Genomic DNA, 27535 nt, shown 5'->3' with positions numbered 1-27535 from the left:
GGAAAACCATGACAGTCTTTGGTCAGAACAATGAGATGACATTCTCACTGCATAATAAGCTGTGTCATTTTTTGTGTCTTGTGCTCCCATGGGCATGAAATTAATATTCTGAGGGTTTTGACAAGTGGAAGAAATTAAAAAAAAGCCTCAATTCTACAAAATTCCTGAGTTGGACATATGGCTGAATGTCTTGCATTATTTGATCTGTAGCCTTTTTCTGCCATTGTGACAAAGATATTCAGAACAGCTGGAAGGATATTCAGCTCTGGCCTGCGGAGATATTTTTATATTTACACACCTCTTGAATCTGCAGAATCAAGGCCAACTGGATTAAAAGGAATGAAAGAAATATGCCCTCTAGATAATTTCCAATATCATCAATACTTCAGAAACTCAAGTACTATAAAATCAAGAAATAAAAAATATAGTTATTGTTGTTTTAATGTGTGTCTGATTTACTAAGGTATTGACACACATTAATGAATATTAATGTGAGTTACACACTAACTGCCTGATATTCAGCCCCAGTTGACAAGGGGCAGAATTTAGATAGGATTATTGAATGAAGGACCATGCTGGGGCATCAGCACTGAATAATCAGGGTCAGCATCAATCTGGAAACTCTGCAGATGCTGGCAATATTCAGTGCTATCACCCATATAGCTTAGTGATGGGACTGCCTTTTGTGCAGTCCCGGCTGCTTCTTTAGCAATGTGAGCACTGGCACTGAATATGGCTGATGCCTGCAATAACTACTCACTCCTCTCTGGATCATCTCAGCACTAACTGTGTAGTACCACATTGGTCAGAGCTGAATATCATGTTTTTGGTCCAAAAATCTCAGTTTATATTCGAGTATATATTGTAACTGGAAAAAACATGCATCATATTTACATAAAAGAATAAGAATGGAATGGGAATAAAATTAGAGTTAAGACTACGAAAAGGCACATAAACTTTGGTCCTTTTTTAAATTCTTGAAAACCCTGAAATAAAACCGTTTTGAAATTATCATGTTTTCTTCTTAGCTCAAAATTATTAAAGACTTAGAATGTAAAATGGGGAAAAAAGAAGATTGAGAACAGTTTTGTACATGCCAATAACTAATAAACTATGACTATCAGATATTAACTTTCTGTTTGAGTTTTCTTGGATCAGTTCAATTTTGCTGACAACAAACCATTAAAAATAGATTAAAGTGCAGTTCCAATCTTTTTTAATGCAATCTTGGAAAGAAAAAAAAAAAAGGCAGTACAATCAAAGCCTTACCTGGTGCAGGACAGTGCATGCAGACTCCTATTCCTTCTTTTAGAAGGACAAGGAAACTAACAGCACTACTCCAGACATCAATATTTCCACTAACTCTAGTTTATGTAGAATCATCAGACTACCAGCTCCCAAACAGAGAATAACTGCTCAAAAATATAAACTAAAATTGGTTATGAGAAAATTTTCTAATGATTATGTGAAACTGCCACATTGTTGGACTTTTAAATGAAAACCATGAGTTTTCCACAGTGCAGGTGATGAAGTAAATTTCATAATTGCTCTGCAATTACATTCTGTACAGACCACAAATAAATGTAAGTGTAATTCAGTGTCATTGTATGTAGCTTTACCACCTAATCTCGGAGTTGTTGGTTTTTTGTTTCAAAACACTGGATGCTCACATGTACTATGAATAGGTATTTCATATAAAAAGGGAAATAGACCCTTTAAGTTAACGTTAATTCCACTGTCTATTTGCTGAGCCACTCTTATATGCTGATATTGTGAAATCAAGCTCTAGCAGAGGATATGGAAAAGGCAAAACAAAGCCAAATCCTCTATAGAGGAACAGTTTGAACAGAAAATAAAACAATTGCATCCAACAAAATTCACGACAGATTTCAACAAATCTTTTAAATCACAGGTGTAAAACTCAAGGCCCACCTGGTCGTTTTATGCGGCCCGCAGTTCGATGCCCCCAGTGTTACCTTGTGGCCAGCTCCTTCCTCCTCACAGCCGTAGTGTGCAGCGGCTCCTCACGCGACCCACACCTCATCCAGCAGCATTCCCTCTGACGTTGCGACATCAGAGAGAAGGCTTCCAGTTCAGGTGCAGGACACACGAGGAGCCCTCTGTGCACACTACGGCTGTGAGGAGGGAGCCGGCCACAAGGTAACACTGGGGAATGCAGCCGCATAAAACATCCAGGTTGGAGCCAGCCAGAAGGTTAGACACCCGCCGGAGAGAGGCACAGCATGGAGGGAGGGAGACAACAAAGGTAGGGGGAATGATTTTATTTTCAAGTTAGTGTTTGAATTGTGTCAATTTTGAACATTTTAATCTGCTGTCTATCTTTTGCACTGCTCAGGAAGAAATACATTTGTTTCTTTTTCTCTGGGGGTGTACTGCATGCAGAATCTTGAATATTAGGGTGTTTTAAAAAAAATATATTAGTACTTTTAGTTTTTGGTCCCGTATTTGCATAGGGGTTATCTGTGTTCTGGTAGGATTGAATGTTGAGAAGCATACAGTGTGTTTTGTGTAGTTTAATTTTGTGGTTAACCATTATCATTATGTGTTAATATGATTATATTGTGTGTGTATATATGAAAAATGAATGGAAAAAATAGTGTTATAATTAGTATTATTATGGGGGCAGGGTCTGGGACGGAGATTGGGCAAGGGCTGGCCCGCGACTTAGCCTGTGTTTTGGATTTTGGCTCCTTAATGTAATTGCATTTGACACCCCTGTTTTAAATGCACTCAGTTTTCAGAGACATTCATACATTCTTGCAGCTCTCATTTCAAAGCAGACTTCTCCACCAGTAACAGCACTAACACAATTTAACAGGGATAATTCACACTACAGATCAAAAGAAAATACAAAAATACACAATGCTATAACACTAATGCAAGATAAAACTAAAACCACACAAATTAGCCATTAAGCCACCCAGATTTTTTTTTAATCAAACCATTTCAGTACTGTATATGCCAATACAGGACTCCAGTACTATATAAAGATAAAATTGAGCTTACTTTAGGATAGACAAACCAATGTTGATATTATACCATTTGCTTTCCTTCCTCCTCACATTCTCATATACAGTAGTACTCCCTCTACTTCAGAACACATAAAACTTAGGGCCTCTTCTATCAAACTACGCTAGCAGTATTTAGCGCAAAGAGCCACAATGAATGGCCCGCGCTGCTCCCGGCACTCATAGTGTTCCTATGAGCATCAGCAGCAGCATGGGTCATTCAGCGTGGCTCTCTGCGCTAAAAACTGCTGAAAATAAATATAGACTGCTCTTAGTATTTGGTAAATCCCTTTTGCTCTACATTTTGCCTCATTAAATTCAAATCACAAACACCCAAGGCTTTTTTTCACAGTGTGCTCAGGTGTACCAAGTACCAGCAACTTTTTTCATTGCCTGCTAAAATTGACGGTGTCAGGTCAAAAGCGCGCCGGGACAAAGGCGCGAGCGCGGAGGCGTGCGCCGAAGAAAAAGACTGTTTTTAGGGGCTACGACGGGGGGTGTGGGGGGGGAACCCCCCCACACTTTACTTTATACAGATTGCACCGCGTTGTGGGGGAGTTGTGGGGGGTTGTAACCCTCCACATTTTACTGAAAATTTAACTTTTTCCCTGTTTTCAGGGAAAAAGTTACGTTTTCACTAAAATGTGGGGGGTTACAACCCCCCAAACCCCCCCAACGCCGCCGCGATCTGTATTAAGTAAAGTGGGGGGGGGGCTCCCCTACAAAAACCCCCGTCGCAGCCCCTAAAAACAGTCTTTTTCTTCGGCGCGCGCCTCCATCTTGCGCTCAGTTGTCGGCGCGTGCCTTTGTCTTCCGCGTTACTGTCTATGAACCAAAATTGACACATGGTTCCAAAGTATTAATGAAAGAACCCAGATTGTGTACAGTCTGGGTTGCCTTTTCATAGATTTTGTGGCAGATTGCCTGGCTATTGTGGGGCAGGTGTCTCAGTGATTGCTCCCCCCCAAGAGATGGTTGGCATTTGATATAAAAAAAAAAAAACATGCTGTAAATATAAAAAACAATTTTTACACCCCCACTATTAACCTCTAAGAAAAATTATTACAAGAAAACTAGGAACAGAATGTGAAATGAGACACTATTTTCTTAACATATAGCCCTTTCAAATATATATTTATGCACTTTGAAAATGAAGAATGCCAGTAGGCAAACAGGTTCAGAAAAAAAGTACAGATTCTAAATAGATCAGTCATCTATTAAGCCAACAGAATATACATGAACTTTCAAGATCACTTAAGTTCTACCTTCAGGCATATGAACACTCAAGAGATTTTGGCATATACTGTTTTTTACAGGCTGCCAAACACTTTTTCTAACTTGATTTCCATCAAAATAGCAAGAATTCTATGTTTTAGTATGAGATTGCTTTAATTATTATTTTTTCAGTGATGCCAGCCCATTCCATGTTATCAGTGGGGTCTAGTGCTTCTTTGTCCTGAATGATGCATTAGGACGGATGTGGCATCAAGATACACTCTAGGTCTTCTACATTGTATTATGAACTAATGAATTTGTTCCCCCTAAATTTAGAAGTGAATTGATCCCAAGACATGGAATGTCCTATGACTATGATGTTGCAAGGAACAAGAGGAGAGATTTCTACAATACAGTTAATTTAAGAGATGATAAAAACAGACCAAACTAGAAGAACAGAAGACAGAACATGTCCACTCTAGATGTTATACAAATGTTAAATGGAAGTAAATAAAACAGAAAAAAAAACATTGTTCTCTATTATTGATCTCTATCTATGCTATAAACTAACAAAATTGCTGTGAAACTAAAAGCAACTCAGATAACAGAAAGAAAACAAAAAGATATAATTAAATCTCATCAAGCTATCTACTGTAAATTACTAAGATTTTGAACAAAAAACTTTAATATATTTTCTTCTTCTGTAACAAAATACAGTTTTACTATAAATAATTATCACAATTCCTAACATGCTTTTGGGATTTGACTGCTTAATTTCCAGGGGGCAATGGAAACAATTGCAACCATCAAAATGAAAGTCTACAATGAAGAAAATTGTAAAATAATTACTGTACAATTATTCTTGACTGAACAAAAGCAGACATTCATTGTCGAAATTAAAATAAGCAAGAAAAATTAAGGGCCTCTTTTACTAAGCTATGGTAGAGGTTTCTACCTAGCCCGGGGTGCTAAATGCTCCAACAACGCTCATAAGAATTCTATGAGCATTAGAGTATTTAGCGCTCTGGGCTGCAGTAGTAACATCTACCGTGGCTTAGTAAACAGGGAAGCAAGTGTATACTCGGTATTTAAAAAATAAAACATCCCACACTATAAAACCTGAGATCAGGAAATCAGGAAACCACTCTAAGGAGCTTTTAAGAGTTATTTTAAAAATACACCTATAACTAGTGTCAGAGGACTATCAGCAGATAAAAGTCAAGAGAGGGCCTAGATGTTAAATTAGCAATATTACTACCAGATACTCTTCTAGGCCAAGTTTCCTAACATTCTCCCAAAGCATTCTGTAAAATAAGAAGCACTAGAATGTTTTGAAAAAAATATATTTAAAACCCCAGGACTGGGCAAATGTCCTGGAAGACTGACTTGGTTTGGTGCAACTCCCTACAGTGTGGGTTTGGAGTTATTACAACTCCCTCCCTATTTCTGCACCAAACTGGATTTCTTCTTGCTAGAAAGAGTTTTAAAAATAATAAAGAAAATATTTACAAACTAAAAACCAAATGGGAAAAAAAACACCCTTCCCAAGCCCATAACAGTCACCAAGACATCTTAGAAAGCTAGCCTGTTTCATTATAAATACATAAGGCACATAAGAAAAGTAAATATATACTAATTCTGATTTAAGTATTATTTAAAGATTACAGTGGTACAAACAACCCATTAGGTAACATGATACCAAAAATAACTTTAAAAAAAAATCTGTCAAACCAAATGATAAATCCGAATAGTCTCCTTAAGAGGATAAACCTCTTTTCAGAAAAAAATATATTTAAATTTTTATTTATTTAAATTTATTTCTGTCTCTTTCAAATTTTTATTTTCCTAACTTGCATTACACAATTCTTTCCCTATTTTTTTTTTTTTTTGGGGGGGGGGGGGCAGGAAGAGAAATGGGAGCAAAGAGGATATTCTGCAATCCTTACAAGCATGATTATTCATTTTAATTATATATTTTCTTTTCTACATTACAATAATTAACCTCACTTCAGAATGATATTGCTTTTCATTCTAAGAAAATAGATTTTCAGACTATAATTTGACTCCCCCAAATTCCTGTTTTAAAGCCATCAATTAATTCTACAGAATATGTGGCACAATCTGAGTTAGTCTTTGCTTTTGTCAGTAACAGAGGACTACAAACCCCGACTGCAATATTATTTTAAAAAAACACCTTCAAATAAGTCCAACTTGGAGCAACTAGCCCTGATTTTACTTTTACAAAATAGTTAAATTATTGAAAAAATTATTTTCAAATTAAAAAAGCCTGCCAACCAACCAAATCTTTATTAGACAATCAGCTAATAATTTGCTTTCCTTTGAGTTCTCCAAAATTTCATTTTATTTTAAGGTCACTGTTTTACCCTGGGTTATTTGAAAACAAACAAACCAAAATCCTACCTGGTGGTATTAATAATTGAAGGAGATAGTGCACAACTACATAGACATGTGCAAGTAAATTTGTCATATGTAGTTCCTTCACTTCTCTTCGATTAAGATAATAGTTTCTACTGCTTCAATTCAAATACAACACCTCATCTGCAGAGATGTGTTCAAAATGAGATAGAGTGTGCTCATGAAATTTTACAAACATTTTAAGATCTTGGCAGAAAAAAGAGTGTCGTGTAAGGTCGATTTGGAATAGCAAGATAGAGGAAGTCTTTACAAAAAATAAAAAATAAAAAAAAAATCCAGCATTAGAAATTTGATTGCCAAGACATTTTGCTAATGTGAACTCTACAAAGAAATTAAAGATGGACCTTCAAAACTTTGACCACATACTGGTTAATCCTTTGATTCAGAAACCATATCCCTTCATTCTTTACTGTGAAACTGTTTAAAAATCTAATGAAGGCTAAGTTTTCCTTCCTTTTTTGAGAAGGCAGAGTTGATCTTTGTTGCCTCAGTCTCTGTCTGAAGATTTTACTGATACAATGGTCCAGTCTTGAAAGGAAAGCTCATGGAGCAAGTCAGATTGTAGATTTTGAAAAGGAAACTCTGAGGTGGTGGCTTTCTCCAAGCTCAGTGTTATGGAGGTCTATTAGAGCCAGGATTGCTTCTTCCACAGAACCCAACTGAATCAGAGCCATTTTACGATCTTTCCTATACATTAAGGAAATAAATGCAATTGCTTTAAGTTCCACGAACATGAACATTTCAGTGATGTTTCAAATATTAATGCATTCACACAATTCAATGGAAAACAACAAATATGAAACATAAAGAAAGCCTTCCATCAGTTTATAATTAAATTAAAAATGTGATTAAATTGTGAACATATAAGAGAGAAAACATCTTGAGATCTCAGAAGAGTGATAAGTAGTTATGCAACTTTAGCTACGTCAATTACTTCACTCATTAGTTTGAAAACCTGAAATTATGTATTCTCCCTCATTTTCTTTTTCAGCCTACCAACATGGAGACTAAAGTTGCTCTGGAGTTATGTTTTTCATCTAAGTTTTCTATTAGTCTCTCACGATGGGGAAAGAACAAAGAGACTCACCCAGCTTGGTATGTTATATCAGGTTAGACAATTAAAAAAGGGGGGAAAAATCCACAAAAAACAAAAGCACAAGAGAAACAGTGGATAAAAGATATAGTACCTGGATGAATATAGGAAAACAAAAAAGATCAACACATATTAAAGTCTTTAATAACAAACAAAGGCAACCGTATATATTTCCAATGTAGCACAAAACCAATATTGACAAGGAGGACCCAGCAAGGCTTGTGTTTTGGAACTATGCATTCCTCAGGAGTCCATATACTTGAGGTATGTGCATAAGTTACAGGACAAATGTGAGGTAGCACAATATAACCGAATACAAAAGACACTGTAATCAATCCCATGGTAGTCTATTAGTAAATTGGGATCAATTATTAGCTTTCCATCTGACATCACTTCCTGGCCCCGCGAGCAGCAGGCCAAAGAAGTTGTTTGCACTGGTGAAGATTTAAAGAGGTACGGGGTGAGGGAGGGGGGTGTGTGTGCAAGCATGGCATGGAGGGAGTGGAGGTGTGCCAGCACTCCCAACAACGGTCTCCCTCCCTTTACTATACTATTGACTGTACCTGAATGTAAGTTGCCTTGAGCTACTACAGAAAAATGCATGTGCTGAGTCCAAAAGTCAATAATCCCCAAATAATGTAATTAAATCAGTGGCCAAGCCCCATCAGCAGAAGCCTTCCTCCTGCAAAGCCAAGCAATTAGCGGTAGTTTCCTTGGGCAACTGCAGCCACATTGGCCATGCCCCCCATCTCTGCTAGGTTTTTGTGTAATCAAGTATACATGAGGGAGGCCCTCCCACTGAACATGCCTGTTTTTTGCATGTGTGCGAGAAGAGAGCTTCCCTTGTGCATGATGTTTCAGATAAGAACAAGCATGTACACGGAGGGGGAAAGGGGATGTTCAGCCAGTGTGGGCTCAGGACTAGAGGTCTGCATGGAAGGGGATCGCGGGAATCCTACAGGGATCCCCTAGGTCAACGGGACTCCCACAGGGACCCCCCCCCATGCCCACAGGACTCCCATGGGGACCCCTTCAAGGCTGACGGGACTCCCACAGGGATGGAACCGGGATTCCTATCCTGAGACCTACCTAATTTCCGGTCCGTCACTGAGCTGAGCTCCCGAGTCCCAACGAATCAGCATCAACAGTCTTCGTCACATAGGCAGTGAGCTCAGCATGTAGGCACACAGACTCTGTGTGCCTATGTGCTGAGCTCCATGCCTACGTGACGGAAACTTTTACTGATTCATGGGGAGGTGTCCCGTGCAGGCTATAGCATGTGGACAGAGTCCTCTTCCTCTCCCCCAGGACAAACCCGAAATGAGCTAACTTTGCCAGTCACGCACAGCGTGCAGGGCCCGGTTCTACTGCACGAGCCGCGATCTGAGCGGGGATCGGTAGACGCTAAGGGCTGCTGAGTCGAAGCTGCAAAAACCCAGCGAGGGGATGCGACCCGGGATCCTGGACTGCAGCAAGTGAGGATGAAAACTGCTCTGTCGCTACCAGAATTATCCAGCTTTCTGAATCCCCATGAGTGTGGATGGTCTGCTCTGTCTACCAAAACTTACCATTTATTTCCCTCACTCTGGCTCTCTTATTCTACTTCTGCTTATTTCCTAGTCTGTCACTAATTCTATCATCTTTCTCTCCCATCATTCAGCATTTCTCTCTCTCTCTCTGCTCCCCTTCTATCCAGCATTTGTCCTCTCTCTCTTTTCTCTTCAGCATCTTCCCTCATTTCCATCCAGCTTCTGCCCCTCCTCCTCTTTCCATCCAGCATCTGCCCCTCTCTCTCCTGCTTCTGCCCAGCATCTGATCCGTCTCCTTTTTCCCCCTCTGTCACCCCATCCATCATCCACCCTTCTCTCTCCCCCTTCCATCCAGCATCTGCCCATCTTTCTCTCCCCCCTTTCAGCCCAGCATCTACTTCATTTCTCTTCTCTCCCTTCTATTCAGTGCCTACCCTGCCTTTCTTTTCTCCATCTGCATCCACCCCCTCTCTTCCCTTCCATTCAATGTCTTCCTCTCCTCTTCTTTTCTTTACGTCTTTTTCTCTCTCCCCAGGCATTCCAGCTTGTCTGTTATCTTTCCTCTTTCATCCAGTGTGTCTGATACCTCCCCCTTTCTATATACAGTCTGTCTCCTCTCACCTCCTACATCCGTATCTACCCCCTCCCACCTGATACCTCAGCAGCCGCCAGACTGACGTGAAGCCTTCCCTCTGATGTCAGCTCTGACTTCGGGGGAAGACTTCCGGGTCGGCTACATATGGTATGCCTCCAACCCCTGCTGTTATCTGGACTCGAATGCAGGGGTGTGAGGGAGTGCATTTTTGGACACAGAAGGCATGAACTTGGGAGGGAAAGAGATGCTGAAGTGGGGGAGGGAATGTGTTTTTGGACACAGAAAGCATGAACTGGGGAGAGAGAAAGGGAGGGAAAGAGATGCTGAGATGGGGGACGGAATAGAAAGGGAGAATAGGGCGTGGGTGTGTCAGTGAGCGGGAAAGAGATGGTTGTGTACACATGGGGAATGGAAGAAAGAGGAGAATTTTTGGTCAAAGGTAGGGAGGTACAGATGATAGGGAAGAGAAAGATGAGAGTGAGAAATGTGGTGGAAAGGGAACAGTGGGACAGATTGAAAGGGATGCAAGAGGGAGGAACATTGGACATAGTGGTGAAGGAAATGGAGGGAGAGATGTGGCATGGTGCTGGAGAGGGGTGATAGAACAGAAGGAGAAATGTCAGGCATGGGGCTGGTGGGCAGGGGCGAAAGATGAGAAAGGATAAATGCTGTACCATGATAGGAGGAACCAATGGACAGCAACAGAAGAATTTACAGAAGATGGGAAAGCGGAAGATAGAAACTGGGACCAACTTGATGGAAAAATAAGTTTCCAGACAACAAAGGTAAAAAATGAAATTTATTGACTAAAATATGTTAGCTTTGGGAAATGTATATAGCAGATGTCTTTGTATTATGTTCAAAAGAAAAGGAAATGCATTTCTGGTTTTATTTCTACAGTGTTGACGTACTTGCTGACCCTTTCTGTGGCTGGTGGGGATCCCCAAACACTGCCAGCAGAGGATCTCCTCTAGAGACGGCCAGAAATCCCCTCCACCAAGCCCAGCAGTCACTGGCAGCATCCATGAGCCACTGACTCAAATGCTACTGCTACCTGCCAAGTTTGGCAAAAGGGACCCCCGGTCAACTGCAGAGGACGTCCTCAACTAACAGCTTGAGGGTCCTCATCAGCAGAGTATTTATATTTTATATTTACATTAGAGGCTCTGGTAGAAACCCATTTACAAAGAATGTATTCTTCTCAATTAATATTCCAAATTAATTAAAGTGTCTTTGCTTATTTGTAAATGGGTCTCTGTCAGAGCCTTTAATTCAGTAATAAATGAAATAACTACTTCTGAAGTTTTTATAGGGACGGGCGGGGATGGATTTGATTCCGGGGATGGGCGGGGACGGGTTTGACTTCTAGCGGGAACGGACATGGACGGGTTTGATCCTACTGGGGATGGGGACGGGTTTGATTTTTTTTTTTTAATTCTTTATTCATTTCTTAATCTTACAAGTGTACAAATAATAAAACATTTAAAATTAAATACATCACTTGATTTCTGTCCCCGCGCAACTCTCTACTCAGGACCTCCTCCCCTTAAAAAAAATCTTGAGGTCTGGCTTCACACCTGAAGTAGATGAATATAAAGAGCAGGAACCCCAAAAAACTAGGGAAGGGACAACACACTCAAAACCAACTTCTGTAATATGCTAATATACAATAAAAAAAAAGAACAATGACAAGAAGTAGCTACTGCATCATGTTCAATGTTGATAAATTACACTAGTATCATCTGTTTTTTCAGTGCTCAGAGATTACTTAATTTCAGACCACGGGACAAATGTGATCTGAAATTAAGTACCGTATTTTCACGTAGATAACGCGCACCCGTGTAAAACACGCACCCGGGTATAGCGCGCGGAAAACACAAATTTATGTACAGAAATTTTTATATAACGCGCACACCCGTATACGGCGCATGCTGCCCGACTCTCCTTTCGCCCGCCCCGACTCTCCTCTGGCCACCCCGACTTTCCTTTCGCCCGCCCCGACTCTCCTCTCCCCCTTGAAGTCCTGTCCCCACCCTGAAAACCTGATGCCCCCCCAACGTCCGATTCACCCCAACGCAGGACCGCTCGCACCCCCACCCCGAAGGACCGCTCGCACGCACTCCCACCCGCACCCCCACCCTGAAGGACCGCTCGCACCCCCATAGCCTCCCGACCCCCCCCCCCATCATGTAGAAGCTCCTACCGGTGTCCTGATGCTTTCTCTTGGCGGTTCCGGCCCTTCCGTGAGCCCTGCGCCTGCGCTGCTTCCTCTTCCAGCGGTTCGCCCTTTCTCTAACGTCAAGCCCTCTTGCCCCGCCAACTCCCCGACTCCTCGACACGATCTTGCCCCAACCAACCGCGGCACCCCCGACACGATCGGGGCAAGAGGGAGCTCAAGCCCTCTTGCCCCAGCCAACCGCGGCACTCCCGACACGATCGGGGCAAGAGGGAGCTCAAGCCCTCTTGCCCCCCCCTGACACGATCGGGGCAAAAGGGAGCCCAAGCCCTCTTGCCCCGCCGACTCCCCAACTCCCCGACAATATCGGGCCAGGAGGGAGCCCAAACCCTCCTAGCCACGGCGACCCCCTACCCCCACCCCGCACTACATTACGGGCAGGAGGGATCCCAGGCCCTTCTGCCCTCGACGCAAACCCTCTCCCCCCAACGACTGCCCCCCCCAAGAACCTCCGACCGCCCCCCCCAGCCGACTCGCGACCCCTCTGGCCGACCCCCACGACCCCCCCACCCCCCTTCCCCGTACCTTTGTGTAGTTGGCCGGACAGACAGGAGCCAAACCCGCCTGTCCGGCAGGCAGCCAACGACGGAATGAGGCCGGATTGGCCCATCCGTCCAGAAGCTCTGCCTTCTGGTGGGGCCTAAGGCGCCTGGGCCAATCAGAATAGGCCCGGGAGCCTTAGGTCCCTCCTGGGGGCGGGGCCTTGGGCACATGGTCGGGTTGGGCCCATGTGCCTCAGGCCCCGCCCCCAGGAGGGACCTAAGGTTCCCGGGCCTATTCTGATTGGTCCAGGCGCCTTAGGCCCCACCAGGAGGTGGAGCTTCGGGACGGATGGGCCAATCCGGCCTCATTCCGTTGTTGGCTGCCTGCCGGACAGGCGGGTTTGGCTCCCGTCTGTCCGGCCAACTACACAAAGGTACGGGGAAAGGGGGTGGGGGTGTCGTGGGGGTCGGCCAGGGGGGTCGCGGGTCGGCTGGGGGGGGCAGTCGGAGGTTCTTGGGGGGGGGCGGTCGTTGGGGGAGGGGGTTTGCGTCGAGGGCAGGAGGGCCTGGGATCCCTCCTGCCCGTAATGTAGTGCGGGGTGGGGGTAGGGGGTCGCCGTGGCCAGGAGGGTTTGGGCTCCCTCCTGGCCCGATATTGTCGGGGAGTTGGGGAGTCGGCGGGGCAAGAGGGCTTGGGCTCCCTTTTGCCCCGATCGTGTCGGGGGGGGGGGCAAGAAGGCTTGAGCTCCCTCTTGCCCCGATCGTGTCAGGGGTGCCGCAGTTGGCTGGGGCAAGAGGGCGTGCGAGCGGTCCTTCAGGGTGGGGATGCGGGTGCGGATGGGAGCGCGTGCGAGCTGTCCTTGGGGGTGCGGATGCGTGCGAGCGGTCCTTCGGGGTGGGGGTGCGAGCGGTCCTGCGGCGGGGGGGGGGTGAATCGGACGTCGGGGAGGGGGAAACTATGTAAAAAAAATTTTGTACAACGCGCTCATGCGTATACCGCGCAAGGTTATGCACGGTTTGTAAAAACACATATAACGCGCGCGTTATATGCGTGAAAATACGGTAATCTCTGAGCACTGGAAAAACAGATGATACTAGTGTAATTTATCAATATTGAACATGATGCAGTAGCCACTTCTTTTCAATGTTTTTTATTGAATATAATATAAAGATATATGTTTTAAAGTTAGTAGATGTGGGCAGGTGGTGGTAGGTAGAAAACTTACTGGAAGAATTTAAAAGCGTTCACTGTTGATCCACTGTTTTCAAAAAGTGACTTCAGGTCATTTTCAGTAACAGAAGGCCTAGAGGGAAAGAAACATACATGGATATATTCTAACTACATTGATGCCTAATTTTGTAAGCTTCACTATTAATAATAATAATAATAATTTTATTTCTTATATACCGCTTAACCCTAAGTTCAAAGCGGTTTACAGTGAAGTCGTGTCTAGAGAGAGTACAGTGTTAACAGAAGGATACAGGATAATACAAAGTGAGCAGGTACTGGGTGATACAATAAGGTACGAAATATTAACACGATAAACAGTTACAGTATGTTTACAATGAAGTACAGGGTACTGGGGTGTTTACAAAGGGTACAAGATAGCAGCAAGAGGACAGTTACAGGATGTTTACAGTAAGATACAGGAAAGTACAAGGTGAGTGGGTACTGGGGTGGTTACAGTAAGGTACAAGATATTAACAAGAGTACAGTTACAGGATGTTTACAATCAGATACAGGATGTTATACTAAGTTATAGGGTGATACAATATGAACAGTTACTAGGGATCAGTGCTGTTTACAGCTAGATATATGATGAGCGTAAGAGAGGTACAGCATTAGACGTTAGGGGAGGGGGAAACGGAAGGGGAGGGTTATTTAGTGATATTTGCAGGATATAAGAATATACTGTAGTTAGTATTAGTATTTAAAGCATTACGGCTCATCGGTAATCAGCGTTTTCCATAGAAAGAAAAGTGGAACAGAAGACCAGTGAATGATGTCTTTGCGTTTTGCAAGGTCAGAATAGTTGTCCCAGAACTCAGAACTTTAGCGTAAAGTTGCAAGCATGTGCAGACCTTTCTTGCATGCAGCATCCTCCTTAATTCCTCAGTTAGTTCCATAGCCAAATTGCTAATACAACTCTCAAAGAGGTGAGGCAGACTGACCCCCAAATTCTATAAAGTCTGCCTAAAGTTAAGCACCTACATTGGCGCACCTAGCTGATGTAGGTACCTAACTTAAGCGCAATCAGCGCCGAAATTGACAATTCACAAGTTAATACTGCAGAGGAGTGCAATTTTTTTCTAAACAGCTTTTGAGCTTTATCAGAGACTGACACTCAGCAAAAATCTTTGTCTTTTGAATGTTTCATTTTGGCTTCCTGAAGAAATAATAAAACGTGGCATGTCGAGGCCAAAGAACTTTATTCAATAAGATAAGTGCTATTTATTTCTGAAGCATTGCAGAACAGTATTAACTTGTGAAGTGGAAGTACTGCAAATATTGGGTGGTGAGTTTTTTGGGGACTTAGTTCCCCCTTTTTCTTCCATGTCTCTGAGCACAACCTTCCTATACACAAGAATATGAACTAAAATGTTTTGAAAGTTTTTTTGATTTCTTTATAATATTCTATGTAAGCATGTTGTTTATTATTTTTTGGATTGTATTTTTTACACTTTCCTTTTGGATTGTTTCCCCTCCTTTTTTGTTTTTGACATAATGAGGTAAAAGCATGAAGATTGCTGCTTTACAAATAGTATCCAGGGATCCAGATTTTAGGAGAGCCAAGGAAGCAGCACTGCTAACTTAACTGGATTTTACTTAATGTTTATAGAAGTATCACATTGTTTTTAATGGAATAGGATGCAGAATGCTAGCTAACAGGATGTTAATCAATTTGCTGAAGTTTGATAGCCGGTAAACAAATTCTGTAGGGGTCAAAGGAGACAATCAGATGCATAGAACCTTATGGTTCAGATCTTTTGAAGTACTATATTAGAGATCATTTATGGAGTGTGGAAGGATTTCTTTTGTGAATTCTTAAAGAGACATTTGTCAGAACATAGAGACATTTTTCCTTGTTAACATTTTGGGTAAAAATTTGGGATGAGTTCACCTATTTGTCTAGCCAAATAGTTTAAAAATTAATAAAAAATTTGATTGAACGCTTAACATAACATTCAAAGCGTTGTATAATTAAAAAGCTAAAATATAAAATGGGGGAACAAATAACAGATAGTGGACAAAATCTTCATACAATCAGACATACATGATTGGGAAAGGGCTATTGTAAACAAGAGGGGAAAAAAGGGAGAACTACAATTTTTAAGTAAAGTAAACATGAAAGGATAACACAATAGAAACATAGAAACAGAGTATGACGGCAGAAAAGGGCCGTCGGTTCAATAAATCTGCCCACTCTAATAACCCACCCCCCTAAGCACTTCCTCGAAGTGAACCCACATGTTTATCCCATTTATTCTTAAAATCGAGCATGTTGTTGGCCTCTACTACCTGAAGTGGAAGATCATTCCATCGATCAACCACTCTTTTGGTGAAGAAATACTTCCTAGAGTCACCATTAAATCTCCCACCCCTGATTTTTAGCGGATGCCCTCTTGTCACTGTAGGTCATGTGAGGAAAAAGACGTCTTCTTCCACCTCAATACGGCCAGTAACATATTTGAACGTCTCTATCATATCTCTCCTCTCTCTGCGTTCCTCGAGATTGTATAGCTGCAACTTACCTAGGCGTTCTTCATATGGGAGATCCTTGAGTCCTGAAACCATCCTAGTGGCCATTCGCTGAACCGATTCTATTCTCAGCACATCCCCAAGAGTCCTTGAAGGGAGTAGTGACAATTTTAACAGACTAAGGTAAAATGTCTGGATTTCATGTTAATATGGCAAGGTCAGAGATACTTAATCTTACCGTGAGGCAGAAGGAGAAAGAGTGGCTTCAGGGAAATTACCAGTTTCGGTGGGCTTCAAGAACTTTAAAGTATTTGGGGATACAATTTAAACCATTTTATAGTTTAATGCTAACTATACACCTTTACTGAGAAAGTTAAAGGAAGATTTGGACAAGTGGGACCATTTACCTTTCTCTTGGCTGGGAAGAGTCCATGTTATCAAGATAATGCTGCCAACGTTTTTATACTTATTTTCAGGCCTTCCCATCTTGTTGCCTAAATCTTTCTTCACCTTACTCCACAGAAAGGTGTTTTACTATATTTAGAAACACAAACCCCCACAGGTAAAGGGAGAGATGATGTTTCAGGTGCAAAATCAGGGAGAGATGGTGGTAACTCAATTTCAGTATTATTATATAGCAGCCCAATTATGCTATTTATTAGCATAGCAAAAAGATACACATAATAGTTGGGTTCAAATGAAATCTTGATTTATTAGGGATCTCTCGCTATCTCATCTAGTCTGGCTCTCCTTGGGACAGCTTCCAGCTATTGCAAACAAGTCAACCCAACTATAAGGGTATTACTATGTCTTTGGATCCAAGCTAGGGAGTGCTTGTTCAGCGTTGAATCTATTTTAGACAAATGCCTGTAGTAGTGGCGGAGAATTTCTCCCCTTGGCAGGCATACCCAAGATATAAAAGTTGGGCATCAGGGATCAATTTTTAATAGTGAGAAAGCTATTACCAGTTTCAGTATTAATAGAAGAATATGGACTATCCCATATAGAGATATTTCAACATAAATAACTGACTTTATTCAGAAAAGTCAACTAGACTTATTGAGAGAAGGTAAAGTACGGGAGCGAGCGTAGAATGACAGAGGTAGCAGAGGATGTATCTCTCGTTGGTATCTTTTGCTACTGCAGCAGGAAGCACCTTCCAATCGCTAAATGGATATGTTATTGTATCAATGGTTTATGAAATCCATGTGATTGCATAAGATAAAAAGCTACTGTATCAGATAAATATCGGCGACAATGGTCACAGGACCTTTGACCATATTTGGTGGACCTGTACCAGGGACATGATTTTCAAATTATTTATAGATATCTCCGGGACTGTGATTTCTAAGTACATGGGATGTGGTCTGCTGAATATGAACCCACTGAATATATCTAATAAATGCGATAAGATGATAGCAGCCATTGTTACAGCGACAAAGTTAGTACTGGCAGCAGTGTGGAAACAACCTAAAGTTCCTACATGCCCACAAGTTTTACATAAGACTGAATTTGTCTTTCAGATGTCTAAGTTGACTGCCATGAAACATCATCGAATGGGGACATTTTTGAAAGTATGGAGACCCTATATCCAATGGTATAAGAAAGAAGGTCTTAATGGATAATTGGGTAAACATACACACCTTTCCATTTTGTGAGATGGAGAAGGGATGGGGTAAGGAAGGGGAGGGTTCGTTTCTGTTTAAGATTTATGCAAAATATTATCAAAGAATAAGGATTCAACAGATGTGAGCTGTAATGTATATTACAACATTTATTTCAATTTTTTTTGTTTTTTGTTTTAAGGCAGTTAATTGAAATAGCAGGGCACTGGGCAGGGCAGGAATGAGTGATGTTGCTCCGAAAGGGGTATAGAGAAGATTCACCTGCTACCATCACTAGAACTAGAAGTGAAACTGTGGGTTGCTTTACCGAGTACCGGGTAGAGCAAATCCTGAAAACTAGGTAAGATAGAAGAATTCTGTGCCATGAGTCGTGGCTCGTGGCTAGTGCTGTTTATGGGACGATATTGAAATGGATGTCAGAAGCATGATAGTGCAGTATTTTTGTAGCGCCAGTTTTTCGTATGATTCTGGGTAATTCTAGTTAGACAAACATCTGTGTTAGTTAAGGACCGCGCCCAAATAGCACAGTTACTTACCGTAACAGGTGTTATCCAGGGACAGCAGGCAGATATTCTTGACTGATGGGTGACGGCACCGACGGAGCCCCGGTACGGACAATTTTAGAGTGATTGCACTCTAAGAACTTAGAAAGTTCTGGTAGGCCGCACCGCGCACGCGCGAGTGCCTTCCCGCCCGACAGAGGCGCGCGGTCCCCAGTTATGATAAGCCAGCTAAGAAGCCAACCCGGGGAGGAGGGAGGGACGCAAGAATATCTGCCTGCTGTCCCTGGATAACACCTGTTACGGTAAGTAACTGTGCTTTATCCCAGGACAAGCAGGCAGCTATTCTTGACTGATGGGTGACCTCCAAGCTAATAAAAGAGGGATGGAGGGAAGGTTGGCCATTAGGAAAACAAATTTTGCAAAACAGATTGGCCGAAGTGTCCATCCCGTCTGGAAAATGTGTCCAGACAATAATGAGATGTAAAAGTATGAACTGAGGACCAAGTGGCAGCTTTGCAGATTTCCTCAATGGGCGTGGATCGGAGGAAAGCTACAGATGCTGCCATAGCTCGGACTTTATGGGCTGTGACAGAACCTTCCAGTGTCAGTCCGGTCTGAGCATAACAGAATGATATGCACGCTGCCAGCCAATTAGACAACGTACGTTTAGAAACAGGACGTCCCAATTTATTTGGATCAAAGGACAGAAAGAGTTGAGGGAATGATCTGTGAGGCTTAGTACGGTCTAAATAGTAAGCCAAAGCCCTCTTACAGTCCAAAGTATGTAAAGCCTGTTCCCCAGAATGAGAGTGAGGTTTTGGAAAAAAGACAGGCAGAACAATGGATTGGTTGAGATGGAATTCAGAGACAACCTTCGGGAGAAACTTTGGATGAGTACGCAGAACCACCTTGTCATGATGAAAGACTGTAAAAGGTGGATCCGACACTAGTGCATGGAGCTCACTGACCCTCCTGGCAGAGGTAAGAGCAATAAGAAAAAGCACCTTCCAAGTGAGAAACTTGAAAGAAGCAGTAGCCAAGGGTTCAAATGGAGGCTTCATTAAAGCGGAAAGAACTACATTAAGATCCCAGATCACAGGAGGGGCTTTAAGAGGTGGTTTCACATTAAAAAGACCCCGCATGAACCTGGACACTAAGGGATGAGCTGAGAGGAGTTTTCCATGGATTGGCTCATGAAAAGCTGCTATAGCACTAAGATGGACTCTGATTGAAGTGGACTTGAGGCCAGAGTCTGACAAAGAAAGGAGATAATCCAACAATGTCTCCACTGCAAGGGAAGTGGGATCATAATGATGGAGAAAACACCATGAAGAAAACCGTGTCCACTTCTGATGGTAACATTGAAGAGTGGCCGGTTTCCTGGAGGCATCCAGAATTGAACGAACAGGCTGAGACAAGAGTGTATCATGAGAAGTCAGCCCGAGAGATACCAAGCTGTCAGGTGCAGAGACTGTAGGTTGGGGTGTAGGAGAGTTTCCTGATGCTGAGTAAGCAGAGAAGGATACAGAGGCAGAAGAAAAGGTTCCCTGGAACTGAGTTGAAGTAGAAGGGAGAACCAATGTTGCCTGGGCCACCTCGGAGCAATCAGAATCATGGTTGCTTGATCCCTCTTGAGCTTGAATAAGGTTCTCAACATGAGAGGCAGAGGAGGGAAAGCGTACAGGAACAGATTGGACCAATCGAGGAGAAAAGCATCCGCTGCCAGACGGTGAGGTGAGTAGAGTCTGGAGCAGAATAGGGGCAGCTGATGATTGTGCGGAGCTGCAAAGAGGTCTATCTGAGGGGTGCCCCATTGAGCGAAGATGGATTGTAGAGTTACCGGATCTATTGTCCATTCGTGAGGTTGGAGAACTCTGCTGAGCTTGTCCGCTAAGGAATTCTCCTCTCCCTGAATGTAAATAGCTTTCAGGAATAGATGGTGATTTACGGCCCAAGTCCAGATCTTTTGGGCTTCCTGGCATAAGAGGCGAGAGCCCGTCCCACCCTGTTTGTTGATGTAGTACATCGCAACTTGATTGTCTGTGCACAACAGGACAACTTGAGGAAAAAGAAGATGTTGGAAGGCCTTGAGGGCATAAAACATCGCTCTGAGTTCCAGGAAATTGATGTGACGCTTCTTTTCCTGGGCAGTCCAAAGACCTTGAGTTTGGAACTCGTTCAAATGAGCTCCCCATGCATAAGGGGAGGCATCGGTGGTGATGACTAGTTGATGAGGAGGTTGATGGAACAGAAGACCTCTGGACAGATTTGAGGATACCAACCACCATTGTAGAGACTGACGAAGAGATGATGTCACAGATATGTGACGTGAGCAAGGATCCGTCGCTTGGGACCACTGGGTAGCTAGTGTCCATTGAGGAGTGCGCAGGTGAAGACGTGCAAGAGGCGTGACATGAACTGTGGAGGCCATGTGACCCAAGAGAATCATCATTTGCTTTGCTGTGATGGAACGCTGTGGAAGCACCTGTTGACATAGAGAGTGAAGCGTTTGAAGACGATTGGACGGCAGGAACGCTCTCATGAGGATTGTGTCCAAGACAGCTCCTATGAATTGAAGTCTCTGAGTGGGGATGAGATGAGACTTGGGTAGATTGATCTCGAACCCCAGAAGTTGAAGAAACCTGATGGTTTGGTTGGTGGCCAGGAGAACAGTCTGAGATGAATTGGCCTTTATCAACCAATCGTCCAGGTAAGGAAAGACCTGAAGGTGGTGAGATCGCAGGAAGGCAGCCACCACAATCAGACATTTGGTGAATACTCTCGGAGAGGAGGCAAGACCGAAGGGTAGCACCTTGTATTGGTAATGACAACGATTGATCATGAAGCGTAGGTATTGTCTGGAGGCCAGATTGACCGGTATATGAGTGTACGCTTCTTTGAGATCGAGAGAACATAGCCAGTCGCCTTGATTTAGAAGAGGATAAAGAGTGGCTAGAGAGAGCATTTTGAACTTTTCTTTGACCAAACATTTGTTGAGATCGCGGAGATCTAGAATTGGTCTGAGATCTCCTGTTTTTTTGGGGACTAAAAAGTAACGGGAGTAGAATCCCTGTCCCTTTTGATCTAGAGGAACCTCCTCTATGGCGTTCAAAAGGAGAAGGGATTGAACCTCCTGGAGAAGAAGGAAAGACTGATTGTGCGAAGCAGACTCTTTTGGTTGACTTGGAGGAGGTAGAGTTTGAAAGTTGAGAGAGTAGCCGTGGTGGATGATGTTCAGAACCCACTGATCTGACGTGATAAGTTCCCAACGGCTTATGAAATAAGAAAGACGTCCTCCTATAGGCTGTGGAAGTTGAGTAGGAGGGAGAAGACTGGCTATGTTCTGGAGAACCAAGTCAAAAGGGTTGAGTAGACTTTTGTGCAGGAGTAGATTTTACCTGCTGTTGTTGCTGAGGTTGTCTAGCAGCTGGACGCTGTTGCCTCTGACGCCTAGGTTGTTGAGCAGTTTGAGGCAGAGGGCGAGCCACAAATCTACGTTGGTAGGTTGATTGTGGACGAAAGGGCCTAGTTGGTGGAGGCTTCTTAGTTTTAAGAAGCGTGTCCCATCTGGTCTCATGAGCTGATAATTTCTGGGTAGTGGAGTCCATGGAATCTCCAAACAGCTCATCCCCTAAGCAAGGTGTATTGGCTAGCCTATCCTGGTGATTAACGTCCAGTTCTGAAACACGAAGCCAGGCTAGCCTTCGCATGGCCACTGAGATGGCCGTGGCTCTGGAGGTCAGCTCGAAAGTATCATAGATAGATCTTACCATGAATTTTCGAAGCTGTAAAAGAGATGAACAAGTGTGGTGAAAAGCAGACTTTTTCCTATCAGGAAGATATTTCTCAAAAGCAGTGATATTTTGTATTAAGTGCTTAAGATAAAAAGAGAAATGGAATGCATAATTTCCTGATCGATTTGCTAACATAGCATTTTGGTATAGCCTTTTACCAAACTTGTCCATAGATTTGCCCTCTCTGCCAGGAGGGACTGAGGCATATACACTAGCCCCTTTGGACTTTTTCAAAGTGGACTCAACCAAAAGGGACTCATGAGCTAATTGGGGCTTGTCAAACCCAGGAATAGGAATGACTTTATACAAGGAATCCAACTTTTTAGGCGCTCCAGGAATAGTTAAAGGAGATTCCAGATTTTTATAAAACGTCTCTCTCAATATATCATGGAGAGGGAGTTTAAGGTATTCCTTTGGAGGCTGGTCAAAGTCCAAGGCATCAAGGAAAGCCTTGGATTTCTTTGACTCAGCCTCCAAAGGAATGGAGAGAGAATTACACATTTCCTTCAAAAATGAAGAAAAGGAAGATACATCTGGTTTAGAGGAGGCTTCTAAAAGAGACGGGTCCTCATCACCAGAAGAGCATTCTCCCTCCGAAAGAAGAGGATCCTCCGAGTCACCCCATAAGTCAGGGTCTCGAACCTGAGAACTCCGGTCTCGAGACTCTGGAGTGGAAGGCTCTAAATGCCGGGACTTGTGAAGAGACTTCCCTGACCTGCCCGATTCGGTACCGGGAGATGCTACAGTACGCACCGGAGCCGAAGTTTGTACAGCTTGATGGTGAGCTCTCGGCTCCGGCGCCAGAATCGGCATGGAGACCGAGGAAACCGACTGTACCGGTACCGATAGAGTGGACGTCGATAAAATAGGACGGTCCACTATCGGTACCGGTGGCTCAGACCGGACTGGTACCGGCAAATTCGATGCCAGGGCTGGAGGTAGGAGGTGCTGTAGCTGTTCTTTAAGTTGTTCCTTTAGAACAGCAGCTATACGCTCCTCAAGGGAAGGCACCGGTACCGTCTTTTTCTTTAATGGTACCTTCGGTGCCGCTCTACGCTCCGAGGATGAGGACCCCGATGTCGAGGGGCTCACCTCTATTGGAGCGGAGCGCTTCCGTGGGCGCCTCGAGGTCGACAGAATTGGACTCGCTGCCATCGAGACCGGAGGACGCTCCAACGGGGAAGGCTTCTTAGCCGGCTTACCTGGAGTCGACACCGCCGCGGTATCGCGTGGTGTCGATGATGTGGGTGCCGACTGCGCCGGTGCCGAAGTCGGTGCCGGTGTAGAATCAGACATCTCGGCACCAAACAATAATTTTTGTTGAATCTCTCGATTTTTGAGAGTTCTCTTTTTTAAAGTTGCACAGCGGGTGCAGGTTGACGCTCGATGGTCGGGACCAAGACACTGGAGACACCAATTATGAGGATCAGTTAGTGAAATTGGTCGTGTACACCGCTGGCACTTTTTGAAGCCGGGTTGGGGGGGCATGAATGTAAAAACGGCTTCAGCCAAATCGAAGGCCGAGGCCTCGATGGTGGCTAAAGGCCCCGCCGGGGCAAGGCCGAAAAACAGGCAAAAAAACAAAAAGTTTTTTTTTTTTTTTTTTAAGAAAGAAAATAAAGAAAAAAGGAAAGGAAATAATATTCCTCAAAAAGTTTACGCGAGCGGGAAGTTCACAAAAAATCCTCTCACAACAGCCGTTGAGAGAGACGCGTCTTCTTAGCTCCGCGGAAACTAAGAAACTGGGGACCGCGCGCCTCTGTCGGGCGGGAAGGCACTCGCGCGTGCGCGGTGCGGCCTACCAGAACTTTCTAAGTTCTTAGAGTGCAATCACTCTAAAATTGTCCGTACCGGGGCTCCGTCGGTGCCGTCACCCATCAGTCAAGAATAGCTGCCTGCTTGTCCTGGGATAAAGAAGCGTACGGAAAAACAGGTGAATAAAAATTTAAATATAATGTAGCTAAGGCCAGAAGAAAAAACACACTAAAGATTAATATAAGGAAAAGAATGGTGTTTTCTTGTGTACTTTGCTGTTGAGCTAAATCATGGTGGAAATCATGATTACATGGAGTCCAGTTTAGGTTCTTTTGTATGTACTATAACTGTCCTGTCTTAGGTCACCATCTTGTGCCAGTGAATAGTTTCTGTTCTTTGTTCAGCTTCCCGCCTTTAGCCTCGTGGTTCTAATTGATAACAGATGTGCTTAGGCCAGTAGGATTAGACTCCATATTCCAAACTGAGATATAAAATGTATGAAGTATGAATGGCCAAGATATGAATGAAATTATGAATGTTTGGGGCCCATGAATGTGATATGTGGTGATATAAATGGTTTATAAGAATAAACACTAAGGAAAAATCCTGAGCACAACATCTGGAAGTGATTAGAGTCAGTCTCAAGAATAGGGAGAAGGGGGGCATTGGAAGCCCACGCTTCAGGAAGAGGAGAGGGGGATTTATCCCCCCCTTTTTCTCCAGAGTAAGCTTTCTGTGTAAGGCCATGCAATTTGAATCTGTCAGCTTAGGAGTTTTTTTTTTCCTTTAAGGCTCAGCACTTGTCAGCATGGAAGGGCTGAGAATTTATCAGCACCATGTTAATAATTATAGATTCTCTTGAATGTTATAATGTTAATTCAGAAATCAAAAGTAATTTTCTGAAAACTTTGTATAACTTTTAAACATGGAGGAATGTTTCTTTGTCTAAGCTTTGAGACCACCCATAGAAATGTTATTGGTCGTCAGACTTGATGATGTCACTAAACCAAAAGTTATATATAATCTCCACCTTGATGACACCTCCAGCAAAGATGCATCCGATTTCAATAATTTCCTCATCTCTCTCGGCCTCTCCCCCCCTGCCCCCTCTCCAACCCATGAAAAAGGCCACACACTAGACCTCATCAGCTTCCTCGATCTCACGGATTACAAAACTTCAACCGATGACATCCGTTGGGACCACGTTCCCTGGTCCGACCACTACCTAGGAACCTTCTGTCTCCCCATCTTCATGTCTCACCTTGGAACCTCTCCTCAGCCCTCTAAGTCCATTACTTTCCGCAAGAAAATTTCAAGTGATCAGTTCTGGTCCAAATTTCTTGACACTCTCTCATCCAATCCTAAGCCATCAGATTCTGCAACCAACTGGCACAATTGGACCACTCTCTCAGAATCCACCTACCAATCTCTCGCCCCGCTGTCCACCAAAACCATCTCCTACTCCCGTAAGGCCCCCTGGTACCTCCCACAACACAGGATGCTAAAACAAAAATGTCGATCCCTGGAACGCATCTGGAAAAAATCTAAATCCCCCGCAGATAAACAAATCTGGAGAGTCAACATTAAACTCTACAACAATACACTCAAAAGAGCTAGGAAAAATTTCTATGGTGACAAGATCTCCAGTTCAAAAAACCAGAACAGTATGCTGTTCAATATCTGGCGCTCCTTAACTCCCAACACCAACCCTTCTATACCTCCCTCCTCCCCATCAGTGGACCTACTAGCAAACTTTTTCAATGAAAAGGTCACCGCCTTGAGAAGCTCCTTCCCTCCCGTAGTCTCCTACAATCCTCTGGTGCCCGCCTCCCCCGATCCTACTACAAAGGTCCCCACCCCCGTCCCAGTCAACAGATCCTGGACTACCTTTGAGCAAGTATCCGATTCGCAGGTCCTCAAACTCTGCCTGAAACTGAAATCCTGTAACTGCACCTTGGATCCATTCCCATCCTATCTATTTGAGAAAATACCCACACAGGCCATCTCTTCTCTCACCATACTCATAAATTCTGCCCTATCATCGGGCCTCTTCTCCCCTGAAATGGGACGCATTGCACTGACCCCTCTACTGAAGAAAGCTGACCTAGACCCCTCCTCCCCATCCAATTATCGCCCAATAGCAAACATTCCGCTCCTAACCAAATTGCTAGAGTCCATCGTCTCCTCCCAACTCTCAGCCTACCTGGAAAGATTCTCTGTCCTCCTACCCTATCAATACGGCTTCAGACCCAACTTCAGTACCGAAACTCTCCTGGCCTCCCTAATCTCGAAGATCCAACAATTTCACTCTCACAAAAAATTTGCCGTTCTCCTTCAATTCGACCTCTCTGCTGCCTTTGACGTTGTCCACCATGACATTCTAATCTTCCTACTCTCCGAGATAGGCATTAGTTCTACAGTCCTTGACTGGTTCTCGAACTTCTTACGTTCTCGCTCTTACACCGTCACCAAACATGGTTCCTCTTCCTCCCCATGGAAACCGACTTGTGGAGTCCCACAAGGCTCCCCCCTTTCTCCCATCCTCTTCAACATTTATATGTCCTCCCTGAATCTTCTCCACCTATCCCCCCTAGAAACACTCTACATTTACGCCGACGATATCCTGGTCCTCATCGAGACCGACGCGAACCTCACCAATCTCGCAGCTAACATTTCTTCTTGCATAACCAAACTTCAATCCTGGGCTCACACTGTACAAATGAAATTGAACGAGTCCAAAACTAAACTACTTTGGCTCGGCCCTAAACTTGATCAATTACCCACTTCCATCCCACTGCCCACAGGCTCCTCTCTACAGCTGGAATTCTCTAGCAAAGTTCTGGGCTTAACCATAGATTCATCATTATCCTTCAACGACCACCTCAACTCCCTGATAAAAAAATGCTTTTGCAGCCTTCACATGCTGAGAAAAGTGAGATCCTGCTTCCACCAAAAACACTTTGCCGTCCTCGTACAATCCATTATCCTCTCCAGATTGGATTATTGCAATTCCATTTACCTAAGCTTAACAAAGAAAAGCCTCCACAGACTCCAACTAATCCAGAACACCGCGGCCAAACTTATCTTCTCAAAAAGTAAATTTGACCATGTCACACCGCTCCTATCCAAACTCCACTGGCTTCCCGTTATTTCCAGGGTCTACTTTAAATGTGCCTGCCTAACCTTCAAGATCCTCCACGGTATCCTTCCTCCTTTTATCCCTCTATCCTGGAATTCCTCAAATCCAACCTCCACTAGATCCACTCAAAAATTAAAACTATCCTACCCCTCCTTAAAAGGCATCTCCCTTGTTGGTAAACTTGGCTCTTCCCTCCCTTTCAGAATCACTCAGCTCTGGAACAGTCTCCCTTCCCCTCTCCGCAATTTGAGCCCCCTTCTACCATTCCGTAAGCATCTGAAGACCTGGCTCTTCTCCAGAACGTAACCCCGTCCCGCTCCTGGCACTCTCACACCAACCTCTCTTCTCTCATACTTATATAATTCCACTGGAGTTCCGTTCCTTCCCTAACCATGTAAACCGTG

At 43.7% G+C, this 27535-nt stretch overlaps 1 protein-coding gene across 3 annotated transcripts in view; it reads right to left on the bottom strand.

The window, feature by feature from the left end:
- Positions 1-4142: 4142 nt before the first annotated feature.
- LOC117352606 (polypyrimidine tract-binding protein 3-like) overlaps positions 4143-27535 on the bottom strand; it is a 147810-nt gene continuing 124417 nt past the window's right edge. For all 3 annotated transcript variants that reach the window (XM_033929160.1, XM_033929159.1, XM_033929161.1), the window contains 2 exons: positions 13842-13919; positions 4143-7367 (listed from right to left, as the gene is read on the bottom strand). In XM_033929160.1, the coding sequence (XP_033785051.1) occupies positions 7235-7367; positions 13842-13919 (211 nt within the window). In that variant the 3' untranslated portion in view covers positions 4143-7234. The remainder of the gene's footprint in view (positions 7368-13841; positions 13920-27535) is intronic.

Source organism: Geotrypetes seraphini, chromosome 1 (genome assembly GCF_902459505.1).
Source record: "Geotrypetes seraphini chromosome 1, aGeoSer1.1, whole genome shotgun sequence".
NCBI lineage: Eukaryota > Metazoa > Chordata > Amphibia > Gymnophiona > Dermophiidae > Geotrypetes > Geotrypetes seraphini.
This window is presented reverse-complemented; position numbering and strand designations above follow the sequence as displayed.